This window comes from Thrips palmi, unplaced genomic scaffold (assembly GCF_012932325.1).
Source record: "Thrips palmi isolate BJ-2018 unplaced genomic scaffold, TpBJ-2018v1 HiC_scaffold_19, whole genome shotgun sequence".
NCBI classification, from domain to species: domain Eukaryota; kingdom Metazoa; phylum Arthropoda; class Insecta; order Thysanoptera; family Thripidae; genus Thrips; species Thrips palmi.
Window position 1 is genome coordinate 4607411 of NW_023144628.1, and position 15814 is coordinate 4623224.

Consider the following 15814-nt stretch of genomic DNA (forward strand, 5'->3'; position numbering starts at 1 on the left):
TGCAAAGCCGAATCAAGCCGAACGCGGTGCGCGCTACACTGTCTGGAGTGGAGCGAGGCGTCGACACACTAGAACACACGCACACTCGGATACGTACCGACGGGCGGCGGCCCATCAGGCCATCGGGTCTTTTTTCAGCTAGGATTGCGCAAGGCGGGCGATGGGCGGACTAGACGGCGCGGGCAGCAGACAGGGCGTCGCCGCGTCGCCGCCGTTCGCGATGTGTGAGTGTGTGTGTGTGTGGGGAAGGGGGGGGGGGACACACGCGGGCGCGCCGGGCCCTTTATTATTTAGGACGAATTGAGCAGGTCAGGGCCCCGGGCAGGCCCAGGGCCCAAGCCAGCCCGCCGAGGCCGCACCCGCCCCGCCGCGGGACTAGGGCACGGTAAAAATAGCGAAGCGCTTCTCCGTCGCCGCGCCGCCGATGAGGCTCGACGACATATTTTATTTAGTCCTCGGAGCGCTGATATTACTCGGACCGCGCTCGGAACGCGGACTCGTTGTAAAGATGGAGTGTTGGTTTCAAAAGGGATCGCGGGTACTTGCAGTGTACTACTTGCTCCTCCTGACCCTTTTCGGTCAATGATTTTTCGATATGGATCTTCCGACGCAGCTGCACGCGCGGGCGCCGTTGCGTAAGCCGGGGCGTGGCGGGGTGGGGCGGGGTGGGGCGGGTCCCGTGGCGGTGCCCTGGTGGGCTCGTGGGTCGGACAGGTGAGGAGGCACGGAGGCACCCAGGAATGGGCCAGGGGTAATGAACAGAGCGGCCGTGTGTAGTACACTGTACGTGCGTGTGTGTGTTGGGCAGAATCGGTTGCCCCGTTCTTGCTACCCCCCGAGGTCTTCTTCTCGTCTTCCGTCGACGGAATTTGACTACAGGAAAAACACGCCTCATGCATACGGACAACGACGGGCGGTGCCTCTGAAAGTGTGTCAGTTTGTGCGTGGGGCTGCCAGCTGCCTGCCAGCTCTGCCAGGCCGCACTCTGCCCGCTGGCCTGGCGGTGCCGCGCCCTACAGTGCCCCAGGCCGCAGCTGCTGCTGCCGGGCAGGCAGGCAGCCAGCCAGCCCTTTGTAAGCGAGGGTGCCGAAAGGGTCAGATGGGTCCGGATCGCACCGGTGCCGGTGCGAGAGGGCGGGCTCGCCCTCGCCGCGGGGTGTAGGCCCCTAGGCCGTGGGTCGGGGTGGTCGGATTGCGTAGACCTAGCGGTACATCGGTACATCGCACCCGCACATAATAACGGGACGAGGCGACCCAGTTTCCAATTTCGATGCGCCGGCAGCTGGACCCGGCGGACTGCGTTTATGAGCGTATGGAAATTGAGGAAGGGGAAAAAAATGTTAGAAGAAATAGGTTGGCGCTCTCTGAGAGAGCCGATGACAAAAACAACAGTGGTCGACAACGGGGTTAGGGATGGATGAAATGAAAGAAGGCTCGGTGGCGGCAACCCTGACCCAGCCAGCACACTGCCAGCGCTGCGGCCGCGTTTTGCTCAGTGTTTTGCCCCGCGTGCGCCCCCCCCTCCCCCCCCCCCCCCCCCCCCCCCCCCCCCCCCCCCCCCGGGCTGCGTATGACGCGGGCACGTCCGCCGGCCCACTGGCGGCGATTTCCACCTCGCTCTCCACTCTCACTGGCCGGGCGAGGCTCGGCACGGGGATGAATCACAGTGAGGCTTCCAGAAAATGGGAAACTGCGTCACCACGCCGCCAGCTTTCTCCTGGTGGCGGGGGTGGGGGTGTCGTGGGGGCGGCGTGGAGAATGCCGTCGCGACGCGCTGCTTCACCCTTCGGTCCTTCTGTCGACACGAGGGCCAGGTTGGCCAGGGCGGGGCCCTTGCTTGTTGTGATTGAGCGAAGCCGTTTTGGCGCGCCCCGCCACCCCGCCCCGTCCCGCCATTGTGCCCACCCAATTGAGTTGTATAGTCTGCAAGGTGTTTTGTGCGAGGCTGCGAGCGGGATGCGGTGCGCGCGGCGTTTGACCTCGTTTCCGATTCGTCTCTTTTCTTTTCACGGGCCTCCCGTGCTCTCGACGGCCTTGTTGTGCTGTCGCGCTGTGTGTGTGAGTGTGAATGTGTGTGTGTGCGCGCGTGAATGTGACTGACTGTCAGTGGGTGGCGTGGTGAATTGGGCACGTGTCTGTGTATAAAGTGACCCCCGAATTAATACATTCGACACACACATACACATGCACACTCAGACGCAAGATTTGGTGTGTCGTTCGCGTCGTTGAATACGGGGCCGGTCATTATAAACAGAGCCTTCTTTCCACCCCAGCTTTTGCCTCAGCCTGTACCTGAGAGGATTGGTCCAGATTTGCCCGTTTTTTTCCGTAATCTGCTTGACTGTGGAATTTAGTGCAGTTTAACTTTTTTTTTTTGTGGTGATGGTTGCAAAGCCTACGGCGGCCGCCGTCTGACTGCATTCAAATCAACTTGTGATGCCTCGCATTTCGTTTTCGAGGTTTCGACTTTGTTTTATTGTCCAGCCATGCCTGCCAGGGGCGTGCCAAGGGCGACGACCCGACCGGTTTTGTTTTACGGAAACGTTTTCATTCGCAGATTCACAGCGTCGTGGCGCTCTTTGTGCGCCAAATGGCTCCCAAGGACGCGAAGCACGGCGTGTCCGTGACTCCGACGCTGTAAATTGAGCAAACAGTGTAGTGGCGCACAATGGAGCGCGCAGTGGCCTGCCGGACTGCCGGACCAGACCCACGCGTCCCGGAGTCTCGCCGAGTCTGGCCGGTGACACTCGGTGTGCAAACACATAAATCATGCAATCTTGGCCGGGAGGAGGCGATGAAAGCCGGTCCGTGAATGCACACTGCGAATGCCTAGGGACTGCACTGTGACTGCAGCGCGGAAGGAGGGAGGGGGCGCGTGTGCTCAAGGTGGCGATGACGGTCTCGGTGCAGCGGGGCGACGCGGTGCGCGATCCTCTCCTCGCAGTTTTTGCGCGCGAATTAGCAAGCCGAAGGCAAAGGCAGGCAGCGCGAACCCGGGCGACCCGATTGACTCGCTTTTTACTGGCCTGTCGTCCCCCTCGCGAAATGAGTCCAGCCCGCCAAGATTTACAGGCGGCCCGCTCCTGCGTTCGACTCGTTTCGGGAGGGCGAAGGCGAAATGACTGCGGAATTTGGAGGGCGAAAAAAGGAGGAGGATTCGGGGCGCGGCGGGTCGGCGTCTGCGTCGTTGACGCGGTCGCCTGGCTTGAAGGGTAAGCCTAGAAGGCTTGAAGGGTAACCTTGGCTTGCGGCGTGGCGGCATGGGACATGTGATGGCTATCTGGGGCGCTCTGGCTGGCTGGCCGCTGGGTCGCCACTTGTTCTAGCGAGGTGATTCCGTCGTGCCGACCAGATGATCTGGCCGGTAATGCGACCTCTCGGCCTAACGCTATCTTCTTGTCTGTCCGCAGGTTGGTACGACGTGCTCGACGGCGTGCGTGCGTCGCCGTCCACCTCGTCGCGTCCGAGGCCGTGGCGGCGGTATGGAAGCGCGCTGCCGGGCCCTGCCCCTCCAGGTCCTCCGGAGACTGACTCCATCCGCGTTGCGACGCGTTGCGCGTGCATGCATTACAGAGGCCGAGCCTTGGCCGAGCCTTGGCCGAGCGAGGCGCAGAGCAGAGGCCGTTGGCTGAATAGGCGTTGTAAATCTGGGCAGGGACTCGGAGGGACTTGGCCTACTTTCCCCCGGCAACCCCTTCGCTCCCTTTGTCTCAGTGTGGGGTTGTGTGGGGCGACAAAGGCCGAGCCTGTTGTGACAACGGCGGACAGTCGCTCCGTGACACCGTGACCGTGACCGACGGAGGCGCTCTTTTATTTTTAGCCGTGTAGGAACGAGGAACGAACCGGGGTTTTGGGTTTGGGCCGCGTGAAATTGGCGCCGCCGGTCTGAAGTCTGCAACATAAAAGCGGAAAGACACAACGAGAGACGTAAAACGAAGCCGATCGTCTCTCGCTGCTTGTTTTGTTTAATTTGTATTTTTGTGTATATCTCCGTCGCCGGCTGGCTGTCTCCCCGCTCGCATTCTTCCGATTGAGGAGGTTTCCCCGAAGGCCCGAGGGGCCCAACAGGCCCAGGCGGGGCCCTGGCGGGGCCCAAGTATAAAGGGGACGATAGGCGAGGGGCGTCGTGTCGCCGACGCTTTGATGGTGCCCGGTGTGCCCGGTGGCCCCAAGGGGCTCCCCGTGGACGGGCCGTGGACGGGCAGGTCGCCTTTTCAAGGGTAAGGTAAGTCGCGGCGGAGGGGAGGGGGCTCAACAAAGCTCGTTATAACCGGATAACCGGGTACCGGGATGCCTGCCTCGCCGCCCTGCCTGGCGCGGCGTACCAGTCGAACCACGTGAACCCGTGCCGGGCGACCAAACCCGGGACCGAAACTCAAACCCCGCTGACGAAATTAATGAAATCCGTCTGGCTGTGTTTGCCTTTGTCCCGCGCCAATATTCATTAGCCGGGCTTTGGATTCGAGGAACGCCACGGCGAGGTTCGCCAGCAGTTTGCCACATTTTTGGAATCGCGCCTCCCCCGCCCGCCCCCTCGTTTGCCTGAGCGGAATCGGACGGGACGCCGACAGGTGTGTCGAAAGGCCGCCGTTGTGAGCTAGCTCGCCGTCATACTGGTCGCCCCGTGAGTGCGAGAGAGACAGCGCGGCGGCGGCACTGTTCGGAAACACGCTGCACTGGTATGCTAATGCGGGGAGCTGCATGGCCGAAGGGGTTGGGCTCGATTGGTCAAGGGGTGGGGGTGGGGGTGGGGGGAAATTCCTGCGCCGAGCCGCGCCGCGCCACCCACGCCTGGGGCCTCACGGGCCTCTCGGCCTCACACAGGTGTCGCGGCAGGGGGTCGCGCTGTCTCTCTTCCTCTCTCGCGTTTCAATTAGTCTCCCCTTTTCCTGGCCCGCGAGCGTGAAGGGCCCGCGGCCCGCCGCCCACCGCACTGGCGCGTCGATACCCCGCACCGCCCCGCACCCTCGGGCCGCGGAGTATGTCCACTCGAGAGCGGGCGGCCCGCTCGGCCTGGCTGCCTGTCGCCGGATTAGGCGCCTAATGTATGGGGGATGTCGCTGCAGACCTGCAGTCTGATTCCGAGCCGGAGGAGTGTCTCTCCGTCTCTCTCGCACTCACGGGGCGCCCCGCATGGACGCGAGAGAGACGGACAAGCGGGGCCTCCCGCTCGTCTTGCTCGTCTTGCTCGTCTCCAGTTCCTGGAGCCGTGTCCGCTTTTCCGAGTGTCGGCCGCCAGTCCGTGGAAGGCTTCTCGCGCGTGGCACGCCTGGAGTCACGGACTGGAGTGCAGTACACTGCAATAATACAGTGCGGTAGCGCAGTCAGGTCGGTACCGATGGGAAGCACGACGCTTGAAGGTGGCGATGCTGTGTTCGGAAACTCGACCGTGGACCAGCAAACAATGTCCATTTATTTTTCCGAAGTTGCCCGCATTGGGTGTGCGTTGATCTGGCGGATGGTGCAGCAGCAGACCGCGAGCGATCAATACGGCGACGGGCAAGGCGGGCAAGGAGGCGGTGCGGCCGCCCCATCCCCACGAACCTTGACCTGATTGGCAGCAATTGGGACGGCCAATAGCATAACTCGGTCGGCCGGTCGGCAGAGCGGGCAGCAGCACTGGCAGAGCCAGGCCGCACGGCCCGGGTCGGGCGACCCTGATAGGCCCCGACGGCCCCGCCAGTGTGCCCCGCCAAGCAGCATCTGCCGGCAGCGGGGAAAAAAGAAAAGGGGCAGGAGTGGAACCCGCGGCGTGGCTGGCCGGCTAGCTGCCCCATCTTTCCTTATCGCGCGACAGGGCCGTGGGTGTGCTGTAATCGGCTCTCCAGGGAGACGGGCCGGGCTCGCCGGGCAGGCCGGGCCCAGGTAGGCATATCTAGGGCCCGGGCCCTACTCGGCCCTACTCCTTTTCCAAACACACGGCAAGGACGCGGGGACATGGAGGGCGTGGACGACAACACGTCCAAACACGCTCAACCCTTCCGGCGTAGAGGCCAGCCTGCAGGGCCGGGCCCCAGGCCCAAACGACAGCCCGGGATGGATGGCCGGGACCGGCTGGGGACCCACCCCCACCCCCACCCCCCTCCCCTGCCGCCTTGCCGCCCGATCCGGGATGATGAGTGTTGACCATTGCTGAGTTGCCGCTTCTCCCGATCCCGAAGCCGGGCGAGCAGGGCGAGCGGAGCAAACGGTGGTGGGGTGGGGATGGGATGAGCAGCAAAGCAGCTTGGCTTTGGCTCTTCTACGGTTGATTGTGGGCATTTGTGGCGCTATGGAGAGCAGGCGGCCAAACAGACAGACAGACAGAGGCTGAAAGTGGTGTCGCTGCTGCTCGCCCTCCACAAGTGTGCCGCACCTTGTCGCTGGGCGTGCACAAGAGGGCCGTGCTCTTCCAGCTCGCTACTTCCGGTGTCCCCGTCGGCCCCCGGCGGTCCCCGTGCCGCGCCATTAGCCCGGCAGGTCGCTCTGTCTCCCTCGCACTCACGGCGAGCCACGCAGGCGAGCGAGAGAGACAGGCGACTGTCACGGATGTCACGGCCGTGCCCCCTTGGCGTGCGTGTCACGCGATTCGTCTGCCTTTGCCTACTCGTTGCCGGAAGGCCCTCCCCCCTCCGGTCCGCCCCGGCCCGCCCCTAACCACGACCAGCTGTGGCGGAGCCGCCGAGGGATAGGTTACCTCGGGTCTTATCCCATAGCGGTTTCCAGCGCGGGTCCCATTTTCTTTCTTTTTGATTTTTCTTTATTGCTGCACCGGCCCCGTGCATCCCCGCCGCTCCGCAGCAGGTACGTGCACTGGGGATTAGAGCCCGAGGCGCAGCGATACAGCGTACAACACACTCAGGGGCCACACTCCGCTCGTTGCTCGAGACGCCTGTCGAGGGGGTGCGTGGTCGCCATGCAGGGCCATGCATGCCATGCACACCCCCGGCGTCCTCCGAGGCCCCCGCCGAGGGTCGCTTTCGTCGCTCTGTCTCCCTCGCACCCATGTGGCGGTCCCTGCTAGGTGCGAGAGAGACGGCGACGAAAGCGACTCTCGCAACGAGTCTGCTGTATCGGCCTTATCGCCCTGTTTTGACGCTGCGCGTATTGACGCTGCAATATCTCGGCCGTGTTGGCTGGAGGGCCGGCAGGGCCGGCAGGGCGCTTCTTTGTCTCTGTTTGAACGAACTCGGTGATGAAACGTGTGCAAATGGACGGCCCAGGCACCGCCAACGCAGCCGACGACGCCCGTTTGCTTTCTTTCGCGGTTCTTCTCCCCTTTTTGTTTGATTCGTCTTTCTTGAATCTCGGTGCCGAATTCTGTTGCGGTCCCGTGCGAAAACGGTCCCCTTTTGTGTGTGTGTGTGTGTGTGTGTGTGTGTGTGTGCGTGTGTGTGCACAGGGGTGTGTGTGCACAGGCTTGCGTCACACCGTCACACCTGCGGGGATGCAGCGAATAGCGAATGCGGCAAAGAAGGGTCGCCCTCGAGGAATGAGGAAGATGTCTCATTTTACAGCGCCGCTCCGAGATGCCGCACGGCGTGCACGGCAAGCAGCGGCACCCGAAAAGAAACAATGAAAGGTTGCGGCGGGAAGGCATGGGTGCGACGACCCGTTGCAACACCGGCCGCCGCACCTGAGTTCGGTACTCCGCACTCCCTCACGTCCCTATGCCGGTCCCTGCGTCTGCGTCCTCGGCGGGTCTCGGTCAGTCAGGCAGTCAGGCAGCGGGCCAAGGAGCCAGGGGCCTTGTTCACCTTGTGCGGCGCGTGCTGCGCTCTTCCGGGCCCCGCCGCCACCGCCGCGCGCCCCGCCATGCCCCGCCATACCCCGCCCCGCGGCCGTGTCGCTGTCGTCCAGGCCGTCGTTCAGGTCGGCTCCTTGCCCTCGTGATATGTGGTCTGGCGAAGGACGACGCGGTGCCGCGCTGCGGAGCGGCTTGGCCGGCTGCTCTCCGTGGCTGTGGCTGTTTCCGCCGGCCGACTCTTCCCGTCCCTGAGGGTCCCGTCGGCTGGTCGGCCCCGGGTGTCCGGCGATCCGGCGCCGCTTCTGGCCCTCTGGCCTCTGGCAGCGGCAGCGTCCGTCGGGTCGGCCGGGTCGGCGGTCGGCCCGACTGGCCGGCCGCAGAAGTGGACCAAATCACTGTGTCAAGGCGAGCCGGCCGCCGCCCCTCCCCTCCCCTCCCCCTTCGTCGCCGTGGTGCGGAAGTACGACGGCGCGCTCGTTGCGAGTCGTTCCGAGTGTTCGGGGACGCGGCCGCGTTCGCCGCGTGTGCTACAGAGCGCCGAAACGGCAGCCCTTTGGTCCCCGAGGACGCCGAGGACGTGTCGCCCTCGTGCACACCTCGGCAGGGTCGGTGTCCTGTTACCACACTGTTCCCGGCATCTGTCTGTCCGCACCCTTTGCATCCCCCTCCCCTCCCTCCCCCTCCCCAACGCGGCTCAGGTAAATCGCCACCAAATCCCTCCCGGGCGGTGGCCCCCGGAAGGCCGCCTCACAATGCCGGCCTGGAGGTTGTGGACGCGGAGTCCGCCTGGAGGCCGGCGGGGCGGACAGGTGCACCCCACACTGTTCATTTGTGTGGGGGCGGGGCGGCGCGGCAGAGGCCGGCTGTGTGGCTCACATTTCGCGGCAGATGCAGATGGTGCAGTGTGCCAGCCTAGCCAGCCTGCCGGACGGCACTGGCTTCCGGACACGAGGACTGCCACACTGCCACGGCGGCACCGCGGTAGCTCCTGGTGCCCAGTGACGTCAAGAGGTACCTTGCCGCGAGCGCTCGCCGCCAGGCACCTGTGCTGCTGGCTAGAGTCCTCTATGGACTTGGCTACCGTCGGGCCGTGTCGGGCCCGCCACCACCAAGTGGCCCTGGCCGCTCGGGCCGCCGCAGGTGCAGGCCGACTCCGAAGAGTTGTCTCGTCACTCCGTCTCTGTCGCACTCATGGTGCGTGCGGGAGCCACAAGAGAGACAGAGCGACGGAACGATTCTTCGGAATAGCGCAGCTGCGTTTCCTGAGTCCCCTGCACTGACGGCCGAGCGCACGATCGCTTGCGACGAGTCGAGTCATCGAGACAAATTCGTGGGCGATTTTCTTTTCTCGCGGCGGTGGAGCTGTCGGTGGAGTGTCCTGTCCACCTCGCGGGTGATTTATGTAAGCCACTGCCCTCCCCCTCCCCCCTCCCGCGCACCTGTAGGCTGCGTCGCGCAGTCACCCTCGAGCTCGACAGGTCCATCGCCTCCTCGCCATTTTATTTTTGGGCGCGCGGGACGCGAACCATGCCGCGGGGACCGTCGTCGTCGTCCTGGTTCGCCGCACTGCGGCGCCCTGCGCAGCACCGCGTGCCTCGTCGGGGGGTCGGGGGCCGCGCCTAAAGCGTGGAGGGGGCCGGGGTGCTGACGGACGGGCCCTCCTCGGCGCCCCTCCGCGGTGGGGCTCTTATCAGCGATTATCTCGGCAGCCTTTGGAAATGACGGCCATAACGACGACGACGGGGAAGTGGAGGCGGACGACCAATCGGTGCTTCTCTTTCCTCCAAGTCCACGCGACTCTCTCGCTCTGCCGGCTCTGCCCGTCTGCCCGTCGGGCTGAGAATGAGAATTGCAGGCGGCAGCAAAAACGTAAACTGGCTCGCGGCTCTCGCGGCTAATGGGCACTTTGGCGATCGGCAGATTGGAGGGATTGGAGCGAGCGACTCTGGCCGTGTCGGTGTGAGTGCGGAGTGCGGGACGGACTGCCGTGCGAGGCGCGAACGGCGTCGGGATTTGAATGGCGTCGCGTCGCCGCGGCGTGGCGTGGCGTGCCGCGCTGATTCGCCTAGCAGGACCTATCCCAAGGCACTCCCGAGGCGGCGCGCGCGGAGGCGGCGGCCGGCCGGCCCCGCTGGGCCCCGCCTAGTGGGCCCCGCCTAGTGGGCCCCGCCGCGCTGGCGCTAAATTTAGGCATAGGGCGGGAACCCGCGCAACACGCAGGGCCGCGCAGGGCCGGCAGGGCGAGGCGCACCGCCAACCGCGGGGCGCGGTGCTGCAGATGCCCTCCACGGTGGCGGCGCGGTCGATAAGATACTCGCTCGCGGGGGCGGCCCTAAAGTGCGAGCGGCAGCACGCAGGAGGAAAAGGGGGTCCGTGTTCGTGAGGGGGAAAGAGAGAGATTCGGAAGGGATTACTCCTGTGATTTCTGGGAAGCCGGCGTCGAGGAAACCGCGGTCCGTTGGGGTCCACGTCCACTGACTGGTCCGGCCCCCGAACCCCCGAGGACGGCGTCGTCGTGTTGCTGCCGACCCGGCGTGGGGCAGGCCAGGGCCAGCCCGCCAGGGCCTCTGAAAGGGGCTGAACTGCGTCATACGCCCCCCCCCCTCCAACTCTCCTCTTCCACCAAGTCAACACACATGGCCCGCCGGCCGGCCTATCGGGTTGGGAGGGGGGGAGGCAGAGTCCTTGCGAAGGTCGGGGGTCGGTGCACTCGCGGCGGCGGCGTAGGCACAGCGCGGCGTGGCGTCGCGTTTTCATTGGCAGAAGAGGCGCGGCGAGTTTTTTCCACGCCAATATTAGACCCGCCCCGCCAAGGTGAGTCGTGCGCACTCGCGCAGCTCGGCACCCCCTGCCTGCCTGCTGCCGGTGTACAGACAGCCGGCCGGCACGGCGTCAACGGCCTGGCCTAGGTGGACGCCCTGCCCGCGCCCACTTGACGCGTGCGACGTGCGTGCGTGGTGCGTGCGTCGCGGCGCCGGCGACCGCGGAGGCGCGTGGCGAATGTGCGACGGGGCGTCGCCGTGGCGCCCCCAACACCCTTCCCCCTCCTGTTGGCCGGCGACAAAGTCAGGGTAATGTCAGGGAAAGTGTCCAGGGAAGTGGCCCGTCTCGTGCCTTGGCTCTGCCCTCTGCCTGCTGGGCCCCGTCGACGCGGCCGCCGCGGCCCGGCGGACTTCTTGGCCCGGCCGACTCATTCAAAAATAAAGTCACTGTCGGGCCGGACGGCCGGCCAGGCGTAAACAGACTGGGCAGGGGCAGGGCACTACACCGCCAGGCGGCCAGGCCGACGCAAACGGCCCAACGGCCCAACGGCGTGAGGCGTTCCAGACGCCGCGGTGGTGTTGTGGCGGGGCGTGCTTTTGGTGGGGAATCGACGGCACGGTCGTGCCCGTTCACCCTCTGCGTGCCGCGTGCTGCGTGCTGGCTGCAGGTGTGTTATGTACTCAGCTTTATCAGCGAACGCGCCAGGCGAATAATCTGTTTGACTGGCGCAACGCGCCCCGTGCCGTGCCGCCGTGCTGCCTGCCCGTCCCTCGCCAGCAGCAGCAGCCTGGCGGTGGTGACGGTGACGGCGGCTTGCTTGGCAGCTTTGCCCTGCTTTTGGCCTCGGCTCGGCTCCCCGCTGCGCCCCGCCCCGCCCCGCCCCGCCCCGGTGTGGAGGCCGCGGAGGCGACACGACGGCGGCGGCGTCGCGGCGCGCGAAGGCGAGCGTTGACGCTGTTCGCTGTTATCGGTTTGCACACGTTCGAGTGGCGTATTAAGGTCATTCGCTGCGGTGGCAGTGCAACAAACACGCCCCGGGCTGCCGCGGGCCCCAGCGCCCAGGCACGGCACCTGCTAAGCCAATCCGGCCGGCGCGCCGTGCCTGGCCGCGCCGCGCTGAGGCGGCAAGGTCTCTCCCCGACGCGTCGCGGCAGCGGGCGGCAGCGCGGCCTGTTGACGCTACTCATCGCGGCATGTGGGTCATCCCTGGGCAAAGTCAAGCACCCGCGGCGCCGCGGCGCTGCAGCGCGCTCTAAATTCGAAATGTGCCGAGCGCGGCCATGGCGGCCTCGGCGGCCAGCGCGGCCAAGTCGATCGGGTTCCTTGAATGCCGCTGTTTTTCCACGTCGCGTCGGCCCGCGGACCCGCGAGGCCGGGCTATCTTTCGCGTCCTGGTTATATGGCGAGCCTACACGTGACAAACAGTCGGCCGTCTGTGTGCACGCGACCTTTAAAAATTAGATATCGCTTCGTACTTGTTTTTCGATCCCCGCCGCTCCCTTTTCCTATAGTGCCTGCGCCTGGAAAATGAAATTCGGCGGCTGACTGAGTCGCCGCTCCTCTTCTGCCTCCTTTAATTAATTACTACGCGGGCCCTCTAATTATTTTGGCTTTCTCAGCGGAGATTTAAAATGGTAATAAATGCTCGCGGATGGCCGAAGAGGGTCCGTTCGGGGCGAGGAGGGTCCTGTTCACACGTCCACGCTAAAGAAGCCAAAGGAGAGCGGAAACGTTGATTCATTATTACGCCGAGAGCGACGAGGAAGGAGCTTCATCGTCTTCCGATGTGTCCTTCCCCCCCCCCCCCAAATCCAGGCTGAACCGGGTTGGCGATGCTGTACCCGTCCCCCGGGCTTGACCTTACCCCGTGCGTGGCCGCGCAATGGCTGCCACAATGCCCCTTAAATTTTCATCAGACTCCGACCGCCTTGCCTTTCGCATTTGCATATCGGACGACGTGATGACGTCTCTTTCCACACTTTGATCCGCGGCCGGCTTTCGTCATTTTCACTAACGCCCATTTTCCCGTTTGTGTTCGCAGGTGAGCCTGGCTGCATTCCGGCCGCGGAGCCGAGCCGCCGAGCGAGAGTGAGTGAGTGACTCGGTCGGCGCGCTTTTACTGCCGCTCCGAAAGTCAAAGTAAGCTTGTCAATGCCCATGTGCAGTGCCCGTCGTCTGGGCGTCTGAAACGTGAGATAACCTTGCGCCTCGTCATCTCGACGTGGCCGAGAGCCGATCGAAAGGGACGCTTACAATTTGAGTCACTGCTTGAGTCACGCGTGCGTGCGAGGCTCGGTGTGTGTGCGCGCGTGTGTGTGTGTGTGTGTGTGTGCGTGTGTGCTGCAGTTTGTTGAACCCAGCAAGTGTGGGTCGGAAAGGGTGCTGCAACTCCTCAAACTGAATCCATGTTGTTCCGCCAGCGGTGCAGGGAGTGCAGGGGAGGGGGCTCGGTGCCGAAGGGTCCCCCATAAAAAACGGCCCGGGGCTGGCTGGGCTGGAAATGTGGGTGAGGAGTGCAGGCTGCAGGCATGCGGTCCTGGGATGGGAGGGTGCCTGGGCCTGGGGTCGGTCGGGACCGGGACCGAGGGGCCGGGACTAGGGGAAGGGCAGGGGGTTGGCCTGGTCGCATCGCATCCTTGGCTCCGGCGAGCCGAGCCGAGCTGTGCGAGCCCAGCCGGGGCGAGGCGGGGATGATGTGTCGGAGCCGAGCCGGGCTGGCAGGCGGGGCCGCCAAGCAGGCAGCCGAGCAGGCAGCCGCAGCCACAGGTTGCAGTGGAGGTTGGAGGCAGAGAGCCTTGACGTCATCGGAGTGCTTCGCTGCTTCGTTCGAGTCCCACTCCCTGCGCCCGATTGCCTCCCGAGTCCCGAGCCCGGCCGTGCGGAGCGCTGTGGCGCGGCCGAGTGGAGCCGAGGCAAGCGCCCCGGTGCCGAGCCGAGCCGGGCCGAGCCGAGCCGGGCCGAGCCGGGACCGCCGGTAGGCCTGGCTGCGGCCTGGCCGGCGCGGCGGCGCGGCCCAGGCGGCCCGGCCAGCCGGCAGGCAGCCAGTTCGCATGTCGACTTGCTGGCGGCCGCACGTCCGTCCCGTGAGTGTCGTACCCGTGGGAACCCTTTCGCGTCCGCAGTGCGGATTGGCCGTGGCGTGACGGTCACGACCCTGCCGTGGCGACGCGTCGCTCCTCGTGACACGATCGTGACACGATCGTGACGACCCTTGTGGATTACCGCTGCTGCATACCGCACCAACCAGCATGACAGTGGAGCTTGCTGCCGGTTTTTGAAGAGTGTGCGTGTGAAGTGACAGTGCCGTGACCAAGTGTGACGCAGTGTGACGATCGTGACAGTGACACCATGATGACTGGATTGCTCTCTCGCGGGGGCTGCGGCGTGATGATGCCGGGTGGTGCCGGCCTCTGCGCCCCCGAGAGCTCCCCCGAGGTGACGTCCTCGTCGGGCTCCCTGGGCGCCCTCGGCCTGGGCTCGCTCGGCGCCCTGGGCGTCGTGGCCTCCACCTCCCACGGCCTTCCCGGCCTCGGACACCACCACCACCACGGCCTCGGCGCCGGCATGGGCGCCGGCATGGGCGCCAACGGCAGCGGGGGTGTCATCAGCCCCACGCACTCGCTGGAGTCGTCGGACATCGGCGACGTGGACCTGGAGCTGTGGGACCTGGACCTGCACGGCAACCCGCAGCCCCGCCAGAACATGATGATGCAGCACAGGCTGCACGGACTGCAGGGGCTGCCAGGGCTGCCAGGGCTCCCCCAGGGGCACTCCAACTTTGTCGGCACCAGCCACTGCTCCGACACGAGCGAGTCCATCTCAGGTAAAAAGCGACAGGCTCTTTAATCGACCACAAGAATTTCAGCGAAAATTGGGGAATACAGCACTTACACCTCTGAGCGATTTGTGTAAAGCAGAATCGTTTCGGCCGGCGTGCACGGGTGCACCGGTCACCGCCGGTCACGCCACCCTTGACGGGGCGGGGCGAAAAGGGGCGACTGTTGCTGACCTATTTAACGCGGACCGCGACCTACTGCGGGGTGGCGCGCCCACGGCGTGCTTATCGCGGGGGCCTTATCGACGCCTTATCTGCGGCCCCGCCTCGCCCCGCCCCGCCCCGCCCCGCGGAGTGGCGTTGGGGCGCTGCTTGTAGGCGGCCAAGAGGTTTCTCCTGTCGCCGCGGCCGCCCGGACGAAAGTGAGAGGATAGGTGGTCGGCCCGCGGCCGGGTTGGGGGTTCCCGCCGGCAGAGGGCGCTGGGAGGGGCCTGCACTGCCGCCACCCTAGCAGGGCGGGGTGACGGGCCCGAAGTGGGTCGCCAGGTGAAGTGCAGCTGCTTGACGAGCTTGACGCACACGGCGTCTTTCCTCGGGGCCCCGCGTCGTCCATCGCCGTGCCGGCGCGCCCGTCTATCTCAATCGGGCAGGGTCGCCGTCCCCGCGGGGCCCGGCCGGCCCGCCACAGGTGGCGCGGAGGTCGCGCGGCGGCTGTCTTTTTCTGCGTCTTCTTGTCGACGTCGGCGAGGTCGACGGGCGGCAGGACGGCTTCCTATTTGAATTATCGCGCGGTGTGTGGCGGTGCGGTGCGGGGGCGTTATCGGCCGGAGAGGGCGTGTCCCCGCCCCCGCGGACTGCCCCGCCCCGCCCCGCCCCGCCCCGCCCCGCCCCGCGGCGCCACGGCACGTCGCGTTAATCAAGCGTCCATTCTGGACGGGCCTTTGACGGCGTGGCACTGCCCCCCGCTGCCGCGCACTGCCGCGCGCCTCGTTGCTCATCTCGCGTTCATTCTCCATTCGCTGGCGCGTCATCGCCTCGCCGGGCAGCACTATTTACAGTGGCGCGGCCGAACTGGAACACCTCGAACCGGTGCACATGCGGAATGAGACCAACGCGAGTGACGGCTGAAGGGGGCGGTGTTGCACAATAGTAGTGTAGCACTCGACGTCGGTCACGCGCGTGACGGTGGCCGTGACTCGCGATTTATCTATGTCCAGTCACGCCCGTGCGCTGCGGGGTGGCTGGCCCTTGGGCGGGCCACATGGAAAGGAAATTGGCCTCTAGAGGCCTCTAGAGGGACCTGGGGGTTAGGTCCGCTGGGTCCGCTGGGTCACACTCGGCGGAAGGGCACACACGCACGCGCCTGGGGTCGCCTCGCCTCGCCTCGCCCCGCCACGCCTCGCCCGTCTTCATTTCGATCGACAGGAGCGTCGCTTTGTTTCAATCTCGTTCGATCGGCTCGCCTCGCCCTTTGCCTCAGGCTTTGCCAGGTGAGTGCGTTGCGCCCCACGGCCAAGCCGGCCCGACCGGCGGACCTTCATTTTGTTTAC

The 15814-nt window shown here is 65.4% G+C and overlaps 1 protein-coding gene across 2 annotated transcripts in view; it reads left to right on the forward strand.

Annotated features, from left to right (window-relative positions):
* The window catches only part of LOC117646541 (ecdysone receptor), a 60668-nt gene that overhangs the window by 22201 nt on the left and 22653 nt on the right, over positions 1-15814 (forward strand). Inside the window, exon 1 of one of the 2 annotated variants that reach the window (XM_034387568.1) lies at positions 13519-14312. The exons of the other annotated variant lie outside the window; for it this stretch is intronic. Coding sequence (XP_034243459.1) covers positions 13838-14312 — 475 coding nt within the window. The 5' untranslated portion in view covers positions 13519-13837. Of the gene's footprint in view, positions 1-13518; positions 14313-15814 lie in introns of those variants that run through there. 2 annotated transcript variants of the gene reach the window in all.